This window comes from Orbicella franksi, chromosome 11, assembly GCF_964199315.1.
Source record: "Orbicella franksi chromosome 11, jaOrbFran1.1, whole genome shotgun sequence".
In the NCBI taxonomy this organism is placed as follows: Eukaryota; Metazoa; Cnidaria; class Anthozoa; order Scleractinia; family Merulinidae; genus Orbicella; species Orbicella franksi.
The window spans coordinates 26130992-26148423 of record NC_138155.1 but is presented as its reverse complement, the minus strand read 5'-3'; the positions used below and the strand labels follow the sequence as shown (position 1 = coordinate 26148423).

Below are 17432 nucleotides of genomic sequence, written 5' to 3'. Positions count from 1 at the left end.
GCTCCGTCGACACTACGCCGGAGAAATTTAATTACTTCTACGGTTAGGCCTACCGTTCACACTGATCCGTCAAGAAAGCGCAGATTTTCGAAAACGCTCTTCAAAGTGGAGGAATTTAAAACGCCGACTTTGCGTTTTAGTGTGGAAAACAAAGCTTTTCGAAAACGATCACATCACGACAATCATGGGATTTTCCTGCCCAAAATGACCAATGATTATTGCGTTTTCAAATTTCTCAAGCGTAGTGTGGACAGAAAACATTTGACGCGTTTCCAGGTCGATAGAGTGAAACCTCCGTTTTCAAATTTCTCCGGCGCAGTGTGGACGGGGCCTCAGGTTCAAAGCTATCGTAATTAATTCAAGTGACATATTCCACGCTTTGTGACGCTAGGATGAGTTGGCTTGTGTTCTGATTGGATCTCGCGCTTTTTTCTTGTCCTGGCATTCGATAAGTCAGGGCTATCTTTGATGGACTTAACGTTGACAACACTCGTAATTTATACAACAGTGATTAACTCGATTATTTGATCGTCTTCTTTCTTATCCATCAAAAATCTTGTTCGAGTTGAGTAGACACTAAGCCTATTTGGTGTTTTGGTCTGCGAAATAACAATAACAACCCCCCCCCCCCCCCCTTAAAATCACTCTTGAAGTAGGTGTTAAGTAGCGGATTAAAAAGGCTCGTGGAAAACTTAAAAAACAACGACATCTCACGCAGCCATGATAGAAAAACAAAAAGGTGTAGTTTGACTCGGTTTCAATTGCGAGCAGGAAATACGGTATTCACCCCGCGATGAAAATACCAAGCATGGCCACCTAAATCAATTGCGCGTTTTTTTAACCGCGCGGCCATGGGCCGAGCGCGGTTCATGGTTTACCCGTGGTTTTTTTTTTTTCGACTTCGGTGCGAGCAGACCCAAGCTTCCACTCAGCCAAATTTTGAGTCACGCAACCTGTGATGTTTACTCGCCAAAAGCTGTTGAAACAATAAATCTCATCTTTCGCGGGAATAAATTAAAAACCCAGCGCTCGTCAAAAATTATATTTTTTCACCAGAAATTTAGCTCGGAACATATACATATTTATATTTGTTTGAATCGTCGATGAAATGACCTTTTCCGGATATTTTTTCCTTCGGGGTCAACCGAAACCTCAGATTACAAAATCACGCCGAACCCACATGTTGCAAAAAAATCTCTTCAAAACCCTGACTTCGAAGCGATATAACACTTCAGCGTTAATAGCTACCACACATCGGCAGGCGGTAAATCTATTCGTTAACAATCCAACTTTATCGTGTTAAAATTTCAGCGAAATCGAACAAAACCAGAATTAATTAGAATTTTTTTGTGACCTCACTTCCCAGACTTGTCCTAACAAAGGAAGCAACGGTCGCCCATAGCAACCGAAAAACACCAACATAACAAAGCCGACGTTTCGGCCAAAAAACTCCACAATTATCGCCTGAGAGTTTAAACTTGAATGGGAACATCTTTTTCGAACCTTTTTCAACTGATTTAGACGAAACACTGGCCTCGGCGGGCTACAAAAACTACAAAGAGAAAAAACAGAACAAGACAGCAGAACAAGCCGATAATATTTCATCGCGTGGCTTTCGACACGAAAACGAAAATACAGCTTACTGGATAAATTCAGCCTTAGAAGCCAGCAACCGGTCCCAAATTACTTTCTGTATCCTTACAAATGTCCTGATTTCCATCTCCGAAAGATTTTGCCCCAATTTTGAGCAAATAAACATTTCGCCGGCGGCGACCGCCATTACGGTGGCTTGCATACTAAATTAGCTAACTTAACAAAATTCTCCCGAGGGGGGGGGATACGACAAATTTGGTGAGAATCAAAAGTAACGCCAATTTTCTGTCACGTTTTCAATCTGTGGTCACTGGAGTGACCAAAATCGATACATCGGTCGGGATAGGGTTTTTTTATGACTTGTGTGACTACTTTGCTAGCCCTTTACTCGTGGAAAACACCAATTAAATTTAATCATGACTTTTAAGAAAGAAAGCTGTTATTAATAGTGTTATTATTGTGTCGTTGATATCGTTCATGCCCATACATATCCCGAAGAAAGTTCTAGATTAAGACCATTAAGTCATCGGAGATTTGTCAAAGGCTACCACTGATGGTGCAATAATACAGTTTGTGTTGATCAAGTGATGTGATGTCTACAGTAAGAAAAGAATCATCAATGACTGCTATGGAATGTGCACTGCGTTCCGACGGTAGTGCTAAGCGAACAGTTAAATTTTAAAAGCGCGGTTATAAGATCTAACAGATCTTCTTGTTTTTTTCTGTTTTCTGGTTAGCTGTCCATAAGTGGAAGGTCTGTCGCTTGATGGCGAGAACCTGTTGCCTAGCAACAACCAGAATGTGAATATGGGCGTATATCATGAATATCAGAGGAAGCAATACGATTATCGTCACAAAGAAAATATCGTAGATTAAATCCTCGTTCGGTAGCGACGGGACTTGCTTCCATTCGGGGGCATACCAGGAAAGCTGTATCAGCGAGACGAACAGGGAGATAAACCACGTATACACAAGCGCAGTCAAAATACGAGGTTTTGTCACAATTCTAGGGTACAACATTGGGTAAACAATCATGATATACCGCTCGGTGGTGATAACCAGGAGGTGTATAATCGTTGCGGATATTGCTAAAAACCTCTGACACAAGTCCATAGCCAAACACAGTTCTGGAATAACACAAACTGTACAAGCGATTGTCAGTGGTAAAGCCATCAGGCCTGCCATGAGATCGCTGGCGGCAAGACTACATAAACAGAAGTTTGTTCGTATCCGTAGAGAAACTCTTCGAAAAATCAGCCAGATAACGGTAAAGTTATTCGCCAAAATGATAAAATGACAAAACTACAAGACTTGCGCAGATTATAATTGCTGACGGAGGAAGCGAATCGCCTGCGGTTAAATTTGATATGTTCTTCATTTCGGCCGTAATAACATCTAACTACCAAAAGCATTGCAGCTTCAAGCCTTCATCCAACTTGTTTGTGCGTTTTGTTTTTTTTTTAATAATTTCGAAGTGCCACATCGAAGATGATCTCCCGTCTTGCAAAATCCTTCCTGAATAGTTAAAACAACAATAAATGTCCAGGTGCGATTCTGCAAAAACAAATATGAGTGGCGGAAGTGAAATTAAAGTGTCAGTTGTTCTGGGTCCTCACCTTGGACACAGACGCTAGTCACTTATTTTCCTAGTATTACGCAATACATCGACCAAGTAAAAACTTTCTAGTTTCCAATATCGTAACCTCACACTTCACTTTATACAGTTTACAACATGTCCGGCTGCATAATACACACAGAAAAGTAGGCGAGATACATCTGAGTAATGCAAGTGAATAGCTATTTAACCAACTGATTTGTTGTATCTATAGCACTGATGAACAGAGTGAAATATCGGAATGCAGTTTACGTCAGATAGTATGAACTACAGCTACAGTGCTACAGCTGACAGGAAACTGCTGGAGTGTTCTAGAAAGACTATTTTACAGTTCTGCTCTGCTTCGGCTTAGTTATTTTTCACGAATTTAATTAGTGTGGAGCAGTGGAAGTCTGCCATCTTTGTCTGTTAGAAATAGTTCATAACATTACAGCTGTGGTATAGGGTTACCAGTGTATAAAACCAACCAGGATGCTTACATTGGGAGTTTCAAAGAGAACCCCTGCTTGAAAGATATCACTGAATCTTATGCATGGGTGTGGCCTTAGAGGCTTTAGAGGTACTGAAATGGTTTAACTGCGAACGGACAAGAATTAGCAGAGAGAAACAGTGCCAAATTGTAGCTCTCTGCATAATGTCCACTTAGAACACGAACATGCTGAAAAGTGCTGCAATTAACTACAGCTGATAGACAAAACTGACAAATATTGACCCCAAAGGTACTGAAGCTCTCCGATTCGAACTGTTATTGATATAGATAAAGTCAGATTACATAACAAAGAAGTCTCAACAGATATTACATAACTTGCAAATGTCAAATGCACATGCACGTGAATCGTGTAATAGCTAACTATATTTTTAATCGAATTAAATTCTCTAGACTGTCGTTTCTGTCGACGTGATGTTCGAAAATTACCGCATGTGAGCACGCTCCTTTAACCATGCCTAATAGAAGCCCGTTAGGCAGTTCTTAGATCTTCTTAGTGCTCACTTACTTAGTTCGACCTAGTCGTATCTTTTCTAAGCCAAGCAGCCATAAAAGTCATAAACAACAACAACAACAACAACAAATTGACAATACATAGTCAATAGTCTATTAGCCCACTAATCTGTCGTCTTCACAAGCTATACCCAGAAACTGAATAGAACTTGAAACGAACTCTACAAGGTTGGGGTAGTCTATTAAAAGTCAGGAACTGCTCCAGGATTGATCTTGATGGAAGAAAAACGTCTGTGGTGTGGCCCCAAATAAATCCCTAAATCAGAATGTGCGAATGTATCAAAGATTTTTGGTGCGTTGCTGCGCTTCTTCTCGTAAAAGCTGGTTGCGTCAAACACCTTAAAAGGAATCACAATTAACTACACATATAAACACCCTTAGGCTCTAAAAAAAAATTTAACCCCATAGAAGGACAAATATTTATACCTGCTGCTGCTGTTATTCGATAATGGATGACAGAACATAACCTTGACATTATTCTCTACACGTGAATTTTAATTCAACTCATTGATAACCAGGGCGGATCCAGACCTTGAGCTAAGGGGGTAATTTCTTCTTTTTGTTTTTACCCAAAATAAAGGGGGGGGGGGGGTTTCGGCCTACCGGGCCTCCGTCCCCTAGATCCGCCACTGATAACATAAATCGAAACATATTCTCTTGGATTAATGTATGGAGGCTACAGTTATTATACTTATGATACTAAAACAAATATAATAGTTATAAATAAAACCTTTCAAATATCAAATATAATAACATAAAAACAGTTGCTTTCAGACATGAAAGTAAACGACATTCAAGAAACAAGTATCATAAAATGGGCATGAACAACGTGTAAGTCTTTCCCGGGGGGAGGGGGGTACTCCCTTGTTTGGGCTCTATAGATATGTGTGGGCCTAAACGGTATGGTTTTTCAGCAGTTTTGGTCATAAATAGGGTATCGATTTTGGCCATTTTGGTCTTAAATAGAGTATGGGTTTAGCACTTTAGTCTTGAATTGGGTATGTTTCTTAGAAAAAGCCCTTCATAACTTATGTTTAGGGCAACTGTGCCAGCCGCAACGGTCATAAATAGGGTTAGCAAAAATCGTAGATTTTGGTCATGAATAGGATAAGGGTGTTGGGAAGTGGACCGGACACCCCACCCAACATTTCAGGGAGTACCCCTCACAGGGAGTCTTAAGAAGTATTTTGAAGTAGAGAAGGGTGCTACAGCTGACAAGAAACTGCTGGGTTGTTTTAGAAAAACTATTGTACAGTTCTGCTCTGCTTCGGCTTAGTTATTTTTCACGAATTTAATTAGTGTGGAGCAGTGGAAGTCTGCCATCTTTGTCTGTTAGAAATAGTTCATAACATTACTGCTGTGAACAAATTTACGTTACGATGAGTACTCAGAAATGAATATGGGTAATCTATAATTAGTTTCAGATTTATTTATCTTGGACAAAGTTAACTGTGGGAAATAACTTAACATGAAATAGACTAAATAACATTATTTAATCTTAAAATATACCTGCATATTTCAGATACTGTCAATCAGTCAGTCAGTCCGTTTGTCCGTCATTTAGTCCGTCATTCAGTCATGCAGTCAGTCAGTCAGTCAGTCAGTCAGTCAAGTCAGTAGGGCAATCGATCAAGTAGCAGCTAAGTGTATTTGCGGGTAGTTCTAGGGTCAAAACAAACCGACTTTTTCTCATCTACTGAAACATTTCTTCTTTAAGATTTCTTCCTTCAATTCGTGTGTCTCACTCGCTATCTGTCCGTGACGTTATCGACGTGGAGATTACTACAAAACCGAGGTCAGCCAAGGGAAGACTTGAATCGAAACAAACGCTTTCCACTCGCGTAATGCACACAGGTACTACCTAACGTTTTATCAGTCATTTTGAACACTTTTAAAATGCTGCTTCTAGCATAGTATACGTTTTATAATGTTAGCAGAAGCAAATGGTTGTCATAGAATATTTGGGCGGAACTTTTCACCTTACAGAAGTGCCAGGTTCTACGTCTAGGAGGCTAATCAGTGTCTCACAGCAGTTAACCCAAAGCTAGTATCCACATAAAACGCTACAAATGTTCAATTTTCTGGCATCTGATTACTAATTAAGGAGCTGGTCCGAATGGCCATGGGTATACTACTTTCTGAGAATATCAGCTTTCAGTTAAGTTTCAGTCCACGTACAATCTCTGAGCTATTAGTAAATTTAAGAGGTTTCAGATCCATTAAAAACGCCTTTATTTCTCAGCTGACATTTCAAATTTTGACTAGTTCTAAGCAATCCTTAAACCCTATTAGCCCTTATACTAGGCTTTTTTTTCCTTTGTTTTTTGTTTTTTTTTGTTTCAGGCAATCCACCTCCAACAGGCGTCATTTTCCAGACAGTGGCCCCTCCTTCTTCGCCAACATTTATGTGCGGAGTAGCGAAACCACAACGACGCGTTCGAACATGCCCTCCTCCACTAGTGAAACACTCTGAAGCAAACCTTGAACGCTTTCATACCGAGCCAAGTATATCACATCACAAATATTCTCTGCACATGAGCAGGAACTTATCATAGGAACTTAAATTTTGAAATAAAAATGGGGGGTTCCCATGTTCGTTTAGGAGCAAAAGTACCTTGTTCATACCCATATAAATCCTTATAATAGCACCATGATTGTAGTTACGATTGCTTGCTAAATTCACGTTTCCGACGATTGTTTTTTGTTCGACACTGAGAATTGGTCCATATTTATTTTACACAGAGAAATTTATTACTCAATTCAAAGCAACAGAAAAAAAATTATAGGTCACCATACTCGTTTGCGAGAAAATGACGATTTACCTCTATGGCGAGGTCCAGCTGTAGAGAAAAAGCCGCCATTTTTTAATGCGCGCGCGCTAATCACGCGTGAAATTATACGCAGTAGGGATGCGCAATACAATACTGGGCAATGACCTTAATTATTGTCATGTATAGTACACAAGGTGTCCTCTGTGATACACTACACAACAAGTATTAATATCTGAAATAGCCTTTGCGTGGCTATATTACGAGAAACAAACGCTTTCTTCATTCAGGCCTCGGGGAATTAACTACCATCTCTAAAAGAGTCTTCTAGCTATTAGCTTTTAAACGAGATTTGCTACTTAACTAAAATTTCAGTGAAATTTAATTTGTCGAATTAATCTGTTTCAGGATCTTCCATATTTAGGCGAAAGAATGTACTCGAGGTGAGAATTTATATTTTCTTGATGAATACTAAACTAATTTATAAAATCACGCTTTAAAATCATTACCTGACGATAACTTTATTCTTTGCTTCCATGTTCAGAAAATGGTTGCAGGATAGAATTCCAACAAAAATCCCGGACTTTGCAGGCTGCCGAAAACTGTGACTTAAATTAGCGAGAAGGGATTTCGTCAAATTCCGCCGATTATCAAGCCCATTGAAGAAAGGCGCCATCTGAAGGCGACTAAACCCACGTGGTTTTCCTGGTAATGACGTAACACAAAGGCCTTGTGCCCAGGGTCTCTCCTGTTTCCGCCACCGAGAGGTAGTGGGAGAGATATTTGCCCTTGGGGGCAAACGAGGATGCTTCTCCAAAGGTTGATAGAACCTTCATCTCTAAAGGGCTAAAAGGACTTTAATTTTAACGTGTTAAATCCGCATACGACCAATTACATTTTAAATATTTTTAACCTCGACAAGCGTTGTAAAACTTTTAGTTTAATGTACTATCCGTTTTATTGTATAATATTGAACTTTTGTGATCGTTTTGTTTTTTTAGTTGGTGCACAACCCCGCAAGCTGAAAGCGTTGATATCTAGTCGTGTTTAAGTAAAGGTTATATGTATGTGTGACGCTCGCTTGCGGCTCGATCAGGTTAAGGGACACTCTAAACGAGGTTGGCTGCCATCTTCATCAGAGCTAGTATGAAGATCGATGTGCAAACTACCCTTGCATGAAAAAACAGAATGCTTGGAATTGTTTGTTTTAGGTTTGCTATATCATGTACACGTACCCTGTTCAAATGGTTTCATACAGTGAGAATCAGTAATAGAACTTAAACTAAGTTTAGTGCATGCGCCTTAGAGTTCTAGCCCCAGACTCTACGGATGCGAGCGAACGTCTCTGTAAGATGTCTGAATCGCTAACCAAAAGTGTAAAAATTCCGAACGAAATATTTTAATGATCGCCTTCAAATGCAGTGCTATAGAAAGCTTATATATGTTAGTTTTATAAACTGAAGGTAAGAAAAATAGCGATTCAAATGAAATGCACGAAAGAGAAAATGTTCGAAAATTAGCGTATTTTGACTGACCCCGCACTACGTGACATGTCACGAAAATCTGTAGAGGCAGATGTTACAAGCGTAAGTTTAATATGAAAAACTTCTAAGGGTCCAACAAGTGTTGACAAGACTAATAAGTAGGTGTGACGGCACAACAGTTGGTTAGCATTTATACAAGAATGGGTTTGTTTAATCTTTTAGCACAGCTATTTTACAATTTACAATTAAAACAAAGTTACGGTAGTGATGCTATTTTGAGGTAAAACACAAAAACAAAAACAAAAACAAAAACAATGAAAATAAATGGCTTTACTGTATGTGTCATTCCTATATTTTTCCATTGACTATACCATTTTCCAAATGTAAATATCCTTACTTTTTCAACCAGTCAGGCTCCGTCGACACTACGCCGGAGAAATTTAATTACTTCTACGGTTAGGCCTACCGTTCACACTGATCCGTCAAGAAAGCGCAGATTTTCGAAAACGCTCTTCAAAGTGGAGGAATTTAAAAACGCCGACTTTGCGTTTTAGTGTGAAAAACAAAGCTTTTCGAAAACGATCACATCACGACAATCATGGGATTTTCCTGCCCAAAATGACCAATGATTATTGCGTTTTCAAATTTCTCAAGCGTAGTGTGGACAGAAAACATTTGACGCGTTTCCAGGTCGATAGAGTGAAACCTCCGTTTTCAAATTTCTCCGGCGCAGTGTGGACGGGGCCTCAGGTTCAAAGCTATCGTAATTAATTCAAGTGACATATTCCACGCTTTGTGACGCTAGGATGAGTTGGCTTGTGTTCTGATTGGATCTCTCGCTTTTTTGTTAATTGTCCTGGCATTCGATAAGTCAGGGCTATCTTTGATGGACTTAACGTTGACAACACTCGTAATTTATACAACAGTGATTAACTCGATTATTTGATCGTCTTCTTTCTTATCCATCGAAAATGTTGTTCGAGTTGAGTAGACACTAAGTCTATTTGGTGTTTTGGTGTGTTGAACTAGAAGTCTACAGCAACCAATCTTCCATCTGCGAAATAACAACAACAACACCCCCCCCCCCTCCCCCCTTAAAATCACTCTTGAAGTAGGTGTTAAGTAGCGGATTAAAAAGGCTCGTGGAAAACTTAACAAACAACGACATCTCACGCAGCCATGATAGAAAAACAAAAAGGTGTAGTTTGACTCGGTTTCAATTACGAGCAGGAAATACGGTATCCACCCCGCGATGAAAACACCAAGCATGGCCACGTAAATCAATTGCGAGTTTTTCTTTTCTGTTTTCTGCTTGGCTGTCCATAAGTGGAAGGTCTGTCGCTTGATGGCGAGAACCTGTTACCTAGCAACAACCAGAATGTAAATATGGGCGTATATCATGAATATCAGAGGAAGCAACACGATTATCGTCCAACAGAAAATATCGTAGATTAAATCCTCGTTCGGAAGCGACGGGACTTGCTTCCATTCGGGGGCATACCAGGAAAGCTGTATCAGCGAGACGAACAGGGAGATAAACCACGTATACACTAGCGCAGTCAAAATACGAGGTTTTGTCACAATTCTAGGGTACACCATTGGGTAAACAATCATGATATACCGCTCGGTGGTGATAACCAGGAGGTGTATAATCGTTGATATTACTAAAAACCTCTGACACAAGTCCATAGCCAAACACAGTTCTGGAATAACACAAACTGTACAAGCGGTTGTCATTGGTAAGGCCATCAGGCCTGCCATGAGATCGCTGGCTGCAAGACTACATAAACAGAAGTTTGTTCGTGTCCCTAGAGAAACTCTTCGAAAAATCAGCCAGATAACAGTAAAGTTATTCGCCAAAATGATAAAATGACAAAACCACAAGACTTGCGCAGATTATAATTGCTGACGGAGGAAGCGAATCGCCTGCGGTTGAATTTGATATGTTCTTCATTTCGGGCATAATAACATCTAACTACCAAAAGCATTGCAGCTCCACGCCTTCATCCAACTTGTTTGTGCCTTTTTTTTTTAATAATTTTGAAGTGTCACATTGAATATGATCTCCCGTCTTGCAGAATCCTTCCTGAATAGTTAAAACAACAATAAATGTCCAGGTGCGATTCTGCAAAAACAAATATGAGTGGCGGAAGTGAAATTAAAGTGTCAGTTGTTCTGGGTCCTCACCTTGGACACAGACGCTAGTCACTTATTTTCCTAGTATTACGCAATACATCGGCCAAGTAAAACCTTTCTAGTTTCCTATATCGTAACCTCACACTTTATACAGTTTATAACATGTCCGGCTGCGTAATACACACAGAAAAGTAGGTGAGATACATCTGAGTAATACAAGTGAATAGCCATTTAACCATCTGATTTGTTGTATCTATAGCACTGATGAACAGAGTGAAATATCGGAATGCAGTTTACGTCAGATAGTATGAACTACAGCTACAGTGCTACAGCTGACAGGAAACTGCTGGAGTGTTCTAGAGAGACTATTTTACAGTTCTGCTCTGCTTCGGCTTAGTTATTTTTCACGAATTTAATTAGTGTGGAGCAGTGGAAGTCTGCCATCTTTGTCTGTTAGAAATAGTTCATAACATTACAGCTGTGGTATAGGGTTACTAGTGTATAAAACCAACCAGGATGCTTACATCGGCAATTTCAAAGAGAACCCCTGCTTGAAAGATATCACTGAATCTTATGCATGGGTGTGGCCTTAGGGGCTTTAGAGGTACTGAAATGGTTTAACTGCGAACGGACAAGAATTAGCAGAGAGAAACAGTGCCAAATTGTAGCTCTCTGTATAATGTCCACTTAGAACATGAACATGCTGAAAAGTGCTGCAATTAACTACAGCTGATAGACAAAACTGACAAATATTGACCCAAAGGTACTGAAGCTCTCCGATTCCAACTGTTATTGATATAGATAAAGTCAGATTACATAACAAAGAAGTCTCAACAGATATTACATAACTTGCAAATGTCAAATGCACACGCACGTGAATCGTGTAATAGCTAACTATATTTTTAATCGAATTAAATTCTCCAGACTGTCGTTTCTGTCGACACGATGTTCACAAATTACTGCATGAGAGCACGCTCCTTTAACCGTGCCTGATAGAAGCCCGTTGGGCAGTTCTTAGATCTTCTTAGTGCTCACTTAGTTAGTTCGACCTAGCCCTATCTTTTCTAAGCCAAGCAGCCATAAAAGTCATAAACAACAACAACAACAACAACAAATTGACGATACATAGTCAATAGTCTTTTAGCCCACTAATCTGTCGTCTTCACAAGCTATACCCAGAAACTGAATAGAACTTGAAACGAACTCTACAAGGTTGGGGTAGTCTGTTAAAAGTCAGGAACTGCGCCAGGATTGATCTTGATGGAAGAAAAACGTCTGTGGTGTGGCCCTAAATAAATCCCTAAATCAGAATGTGCGAATGTATCAAAGATTTTTGGTGCGTTGCTGCGCTTCTTCTCGTAAAAGCTGGTTGCGTCAAACACCTTAAAAGGAATCACAATTAACTACACATATAAACACCCTTAGGCTCTAAGAAAAATTTTAACCCCATAGAAGGACAAATATTTATACCTGCTGCTGCTGTTATTCGATAATGGATGACATAACATAACCTTGACATTATTCTCTACACGTGAATTTTATTTCAACTCATTGATAACCAGGGCGGATCCAGACCTTGAGCTAAGGGGGTAATTTCTTCTTTTTGTCTTTACCCAAAATAAAGGGGGGGGGGGGGAGGGGGGTTCGGGCCTACCGGGCCTCCGTCCCCTAGATCCGCCACTGATAACATAAATCGAAACATATTCTCTTGGATTAATGTATGGAGGCTACAGTTAGTATACTTAAACAAATATAATAGTTATAAATAAAACCTTTCAAATATCAAATATAATAACATAAAAACAGTTGCTTTCAGACATGAAAGTAAACGACATTCAAGAAACAAGTATCATAAAATAGGCATGAACAACGTGTGAGTCTTTCCCGGGGGGAGGGGGGTACTCCCTTGTTTGGGCTCTATAGGTATGTGTGGTCCCAAAGGGTATGGTTTTTCAGCAGTTTTGGTCATAAATAGGGTATCGATTTCGGCCATTTTGGTCGTAAATAGGGCATGGTTTTAGCACTTTAGTCTTGAATTGGCTATGTTTCTTAGAAAAAGCCCTTCATAACTTATGTTTAGGGCAACTGTGGCAGCCGCAACGGTCATAAATAGGGTTAGCAAAAATCGTAGATTTTGGTCATGAATAGGGTAAGGGTGTTGGGAAGTGGGCCGCACACCCCCACCCAACATTTCAGGGAGTACCCCTCACAGGGAGTCTTAAGAAGTATTTTGAAGTAGAGAAGGGTGCTACAGCTGACAGGAAACTGCTGGAGTGTTTTAGAAAGACTATTGTACGGTTCTGCTCTGCTTCGGCTTAGTTATTTTTCACGAATTTAATTAGTGTGGAGCAGTGGAAGTCTGCCATCTTTATCTGTTAGAAATAGTTCATAACATTACTGCTGTGAACAAATTTACGTTACGATGAGTACTCAGAAATGAATGAATATGGGTGATCTATAATTAGTTTCAGATTTATTTATCTTGGACAAAGCTAACTGTGGAAAATAATGTAGCGGCCGCCTTTCTATGCAGAACGGGGCGCGAGAAACATTGGTACGACCACACGTCTAACAGTTCTACTCCGGTTTATTTTCCACGGTGCTGGGACGAATTATTACAGCTTGAACAGGTTAAAGTTCAAAGTAAGGCATGAGAGGATTTCCTTACCACAATGTCCGGATAAGATTGTCAAAGACTGTAATGGAACGTACTCGGGAATGGCTTCGGGTGAAGCTTGAGTAAACAGGTAACAAAGCTACAAATACACACTGAAAATACACGGACGTTGCGAAAACGTTCTCCTAGCACGAGGAGCCCCTTTTTTAAGTCCCGTATTAGAACTAGGGGATGACGGGATGCGTAACGCAACACCGAACGACTGAGAAGGCATTACAAATAACTTAACATAAAATAGACTAAATAACATTATTTAATCTCAAAATATACCTGCATATTTCAGATACTGTCAATCAGTATGTCAGTCCGTTCATCCGTCATTTAGTCAGTCATTCAGTCATGCAGTCAGTCAGTCAGTCAGTCAAGTCAGTAGGGCAATCGATCAAGTAGTAGCTAAGTGTATTTGCGGGTAGTTCTAGGGTCAAAACAAACCGACTTTTTCTCATCTACTGAAGCATTTCTTCTTTTTTCTTCCTTCAATTCGTGTGTCTCACTCGCTATCTGTCCGTGACGTTATCGACGTGGAGATTACTACAAAACCGAGGTCAGCCAAGGGAAGACTTAAATCGAAACAAACGCTTTCCACTCGCGTACTGCACACAGGTACTACCTAACGTTTTATCAGTCATTTTGAACACTTTTAAAATGCTGCTTCTAACATAGTATCCGTTTTATAATGTTAGCAGAAGCAAATGGTTGTCATAGAATATTTGGGCGGAACTTTTCACCTTACAGAAGTGCCAGGTTCTACGTCTAGGAGGCTAATCAGTGTCTCACAGCAGCTAACCCAAAGCTAGTATCCACATAAAATGCTACAAATGTTCAATTTTCTGGCATCTGATTACTAATTAAGGAGCTGGTCCGAATGGCCATGGGTATACTATATTCTGAGAATATCAGCTTTCAGTTAAGTTTCAGTCCACCTACAATCTCTGAGCTATTAGTAAATTTAAGAGGTTTCAGATCCATTAAAAACGCCTTTATTTCTCAGCTGACATTTCAAATTTTGACTAGTTCTAAGCAATCCTTAAACCCTATTAGCCCTTATACTAGGCTTTTTTTTCCTTTTTTTTTTTTTTGTTTTTTTGTTTCAGACAATCCACCTCCAACAGGCGTCATTTTCCAGACAGTGGCGCCTCCTTCTTCGTCAACATTTATGTGCGGAGTAGCGAAACCACAACGACGCGTTCGAACATGCCCTCCTCCACTAGTGAAACACTCTGAAGCAAACCTTGAACGCTTTCATACCGAGCCAAGTATATCACATCACAAATATTCTTTGCACATGAGCAGTGGACATCCACTAGGACCAACTATACATGCAACTTCCTGGGCTAGCACGTGCAAATCACGTGCTCCGCGAGTGACTCTCAGAGATGTGGTAAATTCAAAGAGTGCTTGCGTATGCAGCAACAGAAGGTTCATTGGAATTCGAGATCTCCGAAAGGAAGACGAGGAACTGGAACCTAACGAGGTGGGTATGCAGAACGGTGGCTTAAGGTCATTCCGCTGAAATAAAACCTGCACTGAGATTTTTGTGAAACTTTGCCTATCGATTGTTTATATCATAGGAACTTAAATTTTGAAATAAAAATGAGGGGTTCCCATGTTCGTTTAGGAGCAAAAGTACCTTGTTCATACCCATATAAATCCTTATAATAGCACCATGATTGTAGTTACGATTGCTTGCTAAATTCACGTTTCCGACGATTGCTTTTTGTTCGACACTGAGAACTGGTCCATATTTATTTTACACAGAGAAATTTATTACTCAATTCAAAGCAACAGAAAAAAAATTATAGGTCACCATACTCGTTTGCGAGAAAATGACGATTTACCTCCATGGCGAGGTCCAGCTGTAAAGAAACAGCCGCCATTTTTTAATGCGCGCGCGCTAATCACGCGTGAAATTGTGCGCAGTAGGGATGCGCAATACAATACTGGGCAATGACCTTAATTATTGTCATGTATAGTACACAAGGCGTCCTCTGTGATACACTACACAACAAGTATTAATATCTGAAATACCCTTTGCGTGACTATATTACGAGAAACAAACGCTCTCTTCATTGAGGCCTCGGGGAATTAACTACCAACTGTAAAAGAGTCTTCTAGCTATTAGCTTTTAAACGAGATTTGCTACTTAACTAAAATTTCAGTGAAATTTAATTTGTCGAATTAATCTGTTTCAGGATCTTCCATATTTAGGCGAAAGAATGTACTCGAGGTGAGAATTTATATTTTCTTGATGAATACTAAACTAATTTATAAAATCACGCTTTAAAATCATTACCTGACGATAACTTTATTCTTTGCTTCCATGTTCAGAAAATGGTTGCAGGATAGAATTCCAACAAAAATCCCGGACTTTGCAGGCTGCCGAAAACTGTGACTTAAATTAGCGAGAAGGGATTTCGTCAAATTCCGCCGATTATCAAGCCCATTGAAGAAAGGCGCCATCTGAAGGCGACTAAGCCCACGTGGTTTTCCTGGTGATGACGTAACACAAAGGCCTTGTGCCCAGGGTCTCTCCTCTTTCCGCCACCGAGAGGTAGTGGGAGAGATATTTGTTTTGGGGGGCAAACGAGGATGCTTCTCCAAAAGCTGATAGAACCCTCATCTCTAAAGGGCTAAAAGGACTTTAATTTTAACGTGTTAAATCCGCATACGACCAATTACATTTTAAATATTTTTAACCTCGACAAGCGTTGTAAAACTTTAAGTTTAATGTACTATCCGTTTTATTGTAGTTTATAATATTGAACTTTTGTGATCGTTTTGTTTTATTTAGTTGGTGCACAACCCCGCAAGCTGAAAGCGTTGATATCTAGTCGTGTTTAAGTAAAGGTTATATGTATGTGTGACGCTCGCTTGCGGCTCGATCAGGTTAAGGGACACTCTAAACGAAGTTGGCTGCCATCTTCATCAGAGCTAGTATGAAGATCGATGTACAAACTACCCTTGCATGAAAAAACAGAATGCTTGGAATTGTTTGTTTTAGGTTTGCTATATCATGTACACGTACCCTGTTCAAATGGTTTCACACAGTGAGAATCAGTGATAGAACTTAAACTAAGTTTAGTGCATGCGCCTTAGAGTCCTAGCCCCAGACTCTACGGATCCGAGTGAACGTCTCTGTAAGATGTCTGAATCGCTAGCCAAAAGTGTAAAAATTCCGAACGAAATATTTTAATGATCGCCTTCAAATGCAGTAGTATAGAAAGCTTATATATGTTAGTTTTATAAACTGAAGGTAAGAAAAATAGCGATTCAAATGAAATACACGAAAGAGAAAATGTTCGAAAATTAGCGTATTTTGACTGACCCCGGACTACGTGACATGTCACGAAAATCTGTAGAGGCAGATGTTACAAGCATAAGTTTAATATGAAAAACTTCTAAGGGTCCAACAAGTGTTGACAAGACTAATAAGTAGGTGTGACGGCACAACAGTTGGTTAGCATTTATACAAGAATGGGTTTGTTTAATCTTTTAGCACAGCTATTTTACAATTTACAATTAAAACAAAGTTACGGTAGCGATGCTATTTTGAGGTAAAAAAAAACAACAAAACAATGATTCCTATATTTTTCCATTGACTATACCATTTTTCAAATGTAAATATCTTTACTTTTTCAACCCGTCAGGCTCCATCCACACTACGCCGGAGAAATTTAATTACTTCTACGGTTAGGCCTACCGTTCACACTGATCCGTCAAAAAAGCGCAGATTTTCGAAAACGCTCTTTAAAGTGGAGGAATTTAAAAACGCCGACTTTGCGTTTTAGTGTGGAAAACAAAACTTTTCGAAAACGATCACATCACCACAATCATGGGATTTTCCTGCCCAAAATGACCAATGATTATTGCGTTTTCAAATTTCTCAAGCGTAGTGTGGACAGAAAACATTTGACGCGTTTCCAGGTCGATAAAGTGAAACCTCCGTTTTCAAATTTCTCCGGCGCAGTGTGGACGGGGCCTCAGGTTCAAAGCTATCGTAATTAATTCATTAACAAATAAAGAAGCCCCGACTGTGCTCTGTTCTGTTGTAAAGCACGCAGGAAGCGGTAGAGCACGAAAGAAGTGTAGGGGAAAACACGAGACGTAGTCGAGTGTGTTTCCCTACTTCTTGAGTGCTCTACCGCTTCCTAAGTGCTTT

General features: G+C 39.8%; 2 protein-coding genes and 2 long non-coding RNA genes across 4 annotated transcripts; 2 read left to right on the top strand and 2 right to left on the bottom strand.

Annotated features, from left to right (window-relative positions):
* Nucleotides 1-547: 547 nt before the first annotated feature.
* Nucleotides 548-3005, bottom strand: LOC145502233 (5-hydroxytryptamine receptor 1E-like). Its single transcript, XM_081481487.1, has 3 exons — nt 2997-3005; nt 2332-2895; nt 548-691 (listed from the first exon to the last, which is right to left on the bottom strand). Exons 1-3 carry the CDS (start codon nt 3003-3005, stop codon nt 548-550), a joined length of 717 nt encoding a protein of 238 aa, XP_081337613.1.
* A 35-nt stretch (nt 3006-3040) lies between these two features.
* On the bottom strand, nt 3041-3628 carry LOC145503041 (uncharacterized). The gene is made up of 2 exons (XR_014051414.1): nt 3210-3628; nt 3041-3147 (listed from the first exon to the last, which is right to left on the bottom strand). It is a non-coding gene; the product is annotated as an uncharacterized LOC145503041 (long non-coding RNA).
* Nucleotides 3629-5473: 1845 nt separating this feature from the next.
* Nucleotides 5474-6763, top strand: LOC145502232 (uncharacterized). Its single transcript, XR_014051296.1, has 2 exons — nt 5474-6062; nt 6552-6763. It is a non-coding gene; the product is annotated as an uncharacterized LOC145502232 (long non-coding RNA).
* A 5386-nt stretch (nt 6764-12149) lies between these two features.
* Nucleotides 12150-16062, top strand: LOC145502807 (uncharacterized). Its single transcript, XM_081482194.1, has 4 exons — nt 12150-13876; nt 14368-14747; nt 15466-15500; nt 15602-16062. The coding sequence occupies exons 2-4, from the start codon at nt 14430-14432 to the stop codon at nt 15663-15665; spliced, it is 417 nt and encodes a 138-aa protein (XP_081338320.1). The 5' UTR covers nt 12150-13876; nt 14368-14429; the 3' UTR covers nt 15666-16062.
* Nucleotides 16063-17432: the final 1370 nt, after the last annotated feature.

What these genes read in the sequence shown, in the direction of transcription:
- LOC145502233 (XM_081481487.1), bottom strand. An exon ending in AGACCTTCCACTTATGGACA is followed by an intron (nt 692 to 2,331) that starts GCTAACCAGAAA and finishes TTGTTTTTTAAG; the next exon opens with TTTTCCACGAGCCTTTTTAA.
- LOC145502807 (XM_081482194.1), top strand. Translation starts at nt 14,430, where the DNA reads ATGTGCGGAGTAGCGAAACCACAACGACGCGTTCGAACATGCCCTCCT. An exon ending in AGGAACTGGAACCTAACGAG is followed by an intron (nt 14,748 to 15,465) that starts GTGGGTATGCAG and finishes AATCTGTTTCAG; the next exon opens with GATCTTCCATATTTAGGCGA. An exon ending in GGCGAAAGAATGTACTCGAG is followed by an intron (nt 15,501 to 15,601) that starts GTGAGAATTTAT and finishes TTCCATGTTCAG; the next exon opens with AAAATGGTTGCAGGATAGAA.